This window comes from Gobio gobio, assembly GCF_949357685.1.
Source record: "Gobio gobio genome assembly, chromosome: 19".
NCBI classification, from domain to species: Eukaryota; Metazoa; Chordata; class Actinopteri; order Cypriniformes; family Gobionidae; genus Gobio; species Gobio gobio.
In genome coordinates, this window is record NC_137112.1 from 1,895,483 (window position 1) to 1,900,482 (window position 5,000).

At 41.6% G+C, this 5,000-nt stretch overlaps 1 protein-coding gene across 2 annotated transcripts in view; it reads right to left on the bottom strand.

Moving 5' to 3' along the window:
- Positions 1–5,000, bottom strand: part of notum1b (notum, palmitoleoyl-protein carboxylesterase b) — a 23,488-nt gene that overhangs the window by 14,939 nt on the left and 3,549 nt on the right. For both annotated transcript variants that reach the window (XR_013818615.1, XM_079845199.1), the window contains exons 2-4: positions 2,113–2,165; positions 1,939–2,034; positions 1,417–1,477 (exon numbers count right to left, since the gene is read on the bottom strand). Coding sequence is in view for 1 of the 2 variants with exons in the window: in XM_079845199.1 (XP_079701325.1) it covers positions 1,417–1,477; positions 1,939–2,034; positions 2,113–2,165 (210 nt within the window). In the remaining variant the exon portion in view is untranslated. The remainder of the gene's footprint in view (positions 1–1,416; positions 1,478–1,938; positions 2,035–2,112; positions 2,166–5,000) is intronic.

Below are 5,000 nucleotides of genomic sequence, written 5' to 3' on the forward strand. Positions count from 1 at the left end.
TTAGTGAGTGTGTTATTGGGTGTGTTAGTGAGTGTGAGTGTGTGAGTATGTTAGTGAGTGTGTTAGTGAGTGTGAGTGTGTTAGTGAGTGTGAGTGTGTGAGTATGTTAGTGGGTGTGTTAGTGAGTGTGAGTGTGTTAGTGAGTGTGAGTGTGTGAGTATGTTAGTGAGTGTGTTAGTGGGTGTGTTAGTGAGTGTGTTAGTGGGTGTGTTAGTGAGTGTGAGTGAGTGTGTGAGTATGTTAGTGAGTGTGTTAGTGGGTGTGTTAGTGAGTGTGTTAGTGGGTGTGTTAGTGAGTGTGAGTGAGTGTGTGAGTATGTTAGTGAGTGTGTTAGTGGGTGTGTTAGTGAGTGTGTTAGTGGGTGTGTTAGTGAGTGTGAGTGTGTGAGTATGTTAGTGAGTGTGTTAGTGGGTGTGTTAGTGAGTGTGTTAGTGAGTGTGAGTGTGTGAGTGTGTTAGTGAGTGTGTTATTGGGTGTGTTAGTGAGTGTGAGTGTGTGAGTATGTTAGTGAGTGTGTTAGTGAGTGTGAGTGTGTTAGTGAGTGTGAGTGTGTGAGTATGTTAGTGGGTGTGTTAGTGAGTGTGAGTGTGTTAGTGAGTGTGAGTGTGTGAGTATGTTAGTGAGTGTGTTAGTGGGTGTGTTAGTGAGTGTGTTAGTGGGTGTGTTAGTGAGTGTGAGTGAGTGTGTGAGTATGTTAGTGAGTGTGTTAGTGGGTGTGTTAGTGAGTGTGAGTAAGTTAGTGGGTGTGTTAGTGAGTGTGATAGTGGGTGTGTTAGTGAGTGTGAGTGTGTTAGTGAGTGTGAGTGTGTGAGTATGTTAGTGAGTGTGTTAGTGGGTGTGTTAGTGAGTGTGAGTGTGTGAGTATGTTAGTGAGTGTGTTAGTGGGTGTGTTAGTGAGTGTGAGTGTGTTAGTGAGTGTGAGTGTGTGAGTATGTTAGTGAGTGTGAGTGTGTTAGTGGGTGTGTTAGTGGGTGTGTTAGTGAGTGTGAGTGTGTTAGTGGGTGTGTTAGTGGGTGTGTTAGTGAGTGTGTTAGTGAGTGTGAGTGTGTATGTTAGTGAGTGTGAGTGTGTGTGTGTGTGTGTATGCGCGTGTGTGTGTGTGTGTGTGCGTGTGAGAGTGTGTGTATGTGAGCGTGTGTGAAAGAGTGTGTGTGTGAGTGCGCGTGTGCGTGTATGCACGTATGTGTGTGTTTGTGCGCATGTGTGTGAGAGTGTGTATGTGAGCGTGTGTGTGCGCACGCGTGTGTGAGAGAGAATGTGTGTGTGTGTGCTTGGGCGTGTGTATGTGTGAGCGTTTGTGTGTGCGTGTACTGTCCTCACAATGAAGAAAAATTTGACTTTCCTACATTATAAACATATTTTTTTAAAATTCAGGTTATGAGATATAAATGATCATCTTTGTATAAATCCTCTTACACTCTGTTTGCGTTCCACCAGTGTGGATTCTCCTCCGGCTGAGGCGACAGAATCCCTGATCCTGAAACACACACACACACACACACACACACACACACACACACACACACACACACACACACACACACACACACACACTTTTCAGCTTTAAAGGTTTCGACACAGAATGTGTTGTTTTAGGACACGCCTCCCTGTTGTTAGGATGCTGTGAGCGTTGCTAGGGTGTTGCTATGCAGATGTTCTGGTGATGGGGTTGCTAGCTGGTTTCTTGGTGGCCCTATGATTTGTTTTTATGATTTTATTTTAACCCAAATTCTGTTTCTGTATTCTTATTTTTCTGGATTCCATAATTAATTGAGATAATGACAGTATTCAATTACACAACATTTTATTAAAAGTATACAGTAACTACATTATTATGACTGGTTCTGTTTTCCTTAAATCATAGAGCCCTAATGTGAGTGTGCAGTGAATTAAAGTAAGCAGCGGTCAGAGGTCAGAGGTCAGGCGGGCGTGGCTGACCTGTCCTTGTCGGAGGCCATTTGCTGGAGCTCATGAGTCGTCTCATGGTCTGGTATCTGCTGTCACAGGTGTGTTTGTTGAAGCAGTACCATCCACCTGAACAACACAAACACCGTCACATAACACACACACACACACACACACTCAGAACTGCTCATGAACGGAGTCACTCACCCTCCAGGAACATCAGCCATCTCCGGCTGCCTCGCGACTCCTTTATGTAGTAACTGAATCAGAAAAACACATACATATGAATTACGCTCTAATTCATCCCAAAGCTGTTCTATCAGGTTGAGGTCAGTCCAGTTCCTCCACACTAAACTCCTCATCCATGTCTTTGTGGAGCGACGCTTTGAGCACTGGTCAGTCATGCTGGGACAGGAAGGGGCCGTCCCCAAACTGCTCCCACAAAGTTGGGAGCATGAAATTGTCCAAAATGTCTTGGTGAAGCATTAACCCTCTCGAGTCTGGGGTCGCGCCGGCGTGATTGGCTTGCTTTTTTTCTTATCAGTGCCAAAGAGACTCAAATAAGTCTGTGGTTTTTTATCATTCAGGCAAGTGTTATGTGGCGTTCACACCAGACGCGATTCGCGCGAATAATTCGCACTTATCGCGCAAAGGTGGCCGCTTGAACATTTTGAGTTTACTCGCTTCAATCGCGCGTGACATTCACTGCACAACAGACGTGATTCTCCTCATGGGCGGGGCTTCTGCCAGCAGCTCGTCTCGTTGAGAAATGTCTGACATGGGCTGTGTTTACACGTCTTTTTTTTGTTAAAATCTACTGTTAATGTGTGACAAAACGTAGTTAAGCCTTTTTAAGTCGATAATGTAGTTGTTTAAATCTCAAATCTGTGGTTTATTTATATAAAGAGTGCCTATTTGAAAATTTTATCTGGTGTGTGTGTGTGTGTGTGTGTGTGAGCTATTTTTAGGCTATAACTGTACGTTACAGTTGAAACATTAGCCTACTAGCACTGACTTAGAATGTTTGAGTGAATTGTTTGCTTTATTTCATGTGTAGCTTATTATACCTTTTACTTATACTTTTGTATTATTGGTCATACATAAACTAATAAACTTGCATTTAACAAAAAGAGACTGAGTTGTGTTTCATGTCATTTAATGTTATCACAGTGATAATCATATTGTCTGAACCAGATATTAATATACAGATTTTCTCCTCATTGTTGTCACTACTAGAGCAAGCTCCTGATTGGTTAACGTGGCGCGAATATCCGCCAAAGTTCAGATTTTTCAACTTGAGCAATTTGCATGATTCCCGCGATTCGCTAGTTCAAAACGCTCAATTTGCGTCCTTCGCGCCGCCTCATTCGCACGAATCGCGCCACAGAATGCCATTTCGCGTCTTTGCATTGACTTAACATGTAAATCACTCGCGCGAATCGTGTCCGGTGTGAACGCACCATTACACATCATTATAATCTGTTAACCCTCAGAGCCCGACGGCATCGCCCACGACGTCACACGGCACCTCCGATAAATATCTATATTATTTCATGAAACTTTTATCGATTTTCTTACCGTTTTTTCCAGCAGAAAGCTAACGAGCTAGCCATCACGGGGGTGTCTTTGGTGTCTTTGTAGCCTTTACAGAAGGTTTTCTATCCAGCCTGGAACATGTGCATCTTTTTGGAGTTGTTCAGCAATAAATCAAAACGCTTACATCCAAGATTTATCCACTTGATGTCCATAATTTATACATTTTCCGTCATTTTTGCCGCTAGCGCGATGCTAGCTGCCATTTTGGATGAGGGTTTGACCAATGACAGGCTGATCCGTCATCCACGTTGGTGTGCGTCATTACGCATGAACCACAGCGCTGTTATTGTGGAGAGAGAGAGACGCACGGCTAGTGTTGAGGATAGAGAGAGAGAGAGAGACGCGCTGCAGTTTTTAGTAGTTTTGTGGAGAAAGGTTGAGGAAAAAGTTTGAGGAGAAGTTCCTGATAGGAACTGTTTTGAGGCTTGGCACCAGTAAATATCCAAAATCCAAAGAGGCCAAAAGCGCCTGGACTTTTTTTGGAAAAATGTAAATAGTTTTGGTTCTGTATAAGTTATCATGTTTATTCCTGAGTTCCAGGACTCTAAAGACTTGAACAAACTGTTTTCCAGAGGAAATATGCTTAGCTTTTATTTATTTGTGTGTGTTTTCAATAAATATTTGAGTGATTCAATTTCCGTTTTATGTTTTCATTTGTCTTTATGGTCCCATAACTTATTTTACATTCAGGTGACATCAATGCAACACAAATATACTGACAGAGCAACTTATCTTGAAAAAAAAGAGGTGTGTCAATTGTCTGTGCACAACAGGGTTGATGTTTTACAAGCTTTTTTAGTAAATAACACCAGGCGGAAAATTAATTGTAAAAATACCCTTAGGTCTTAAAGGGTTAAGTTTCACTTTTTTTTGTGTACAGTCACAATAAAAACAAAATGTTTTGCTTTTTTCAAAATAAAGAAAACAAACATGATGAGTGATCTGCAGCCTCTCTCTCAAAGACGTTCATTCAGATAGTCTTCAGAAAAGGAACTCTAGCTTAGTGAATACTTGTCTCACAAACATGAGACATATGTCTAAAGAAACACTGAAATGTCAGGTTTTAAACACTGTAAACCAAATCAAAAACAAATATTCTGTGTTTATTTAATCTGTTTGAAAACAGAGAGATGTCAGTCTCTTCATTATCCGCTAATGCGGCCACGCCCACGGAGCACAAGCTCTATTGAGCTTCAAATACTGACGATCACACATCTAGTGAAGCGCTGTAACGTTACTTCAGACACATCGGTTTGAGACGCGTTTGAGCAGTAAACCTTGATTTATTCTCCTCATGAAAAGCTGTTCATTTCTGAAAGCAACTGTTTCAGGGCTGATTGTCAGGTCAGTTTATTCTGTTAGCATCTGTGAATATTAAAAGCACAAAGACCGTTTAAATATGAATCCTGCTGCATGTTACAGATGCTATAAATATAGTACCAGTCAAACGTATTTTTCTTCATATTGATGTTTAAATATTATAGCCTAATATTATAATT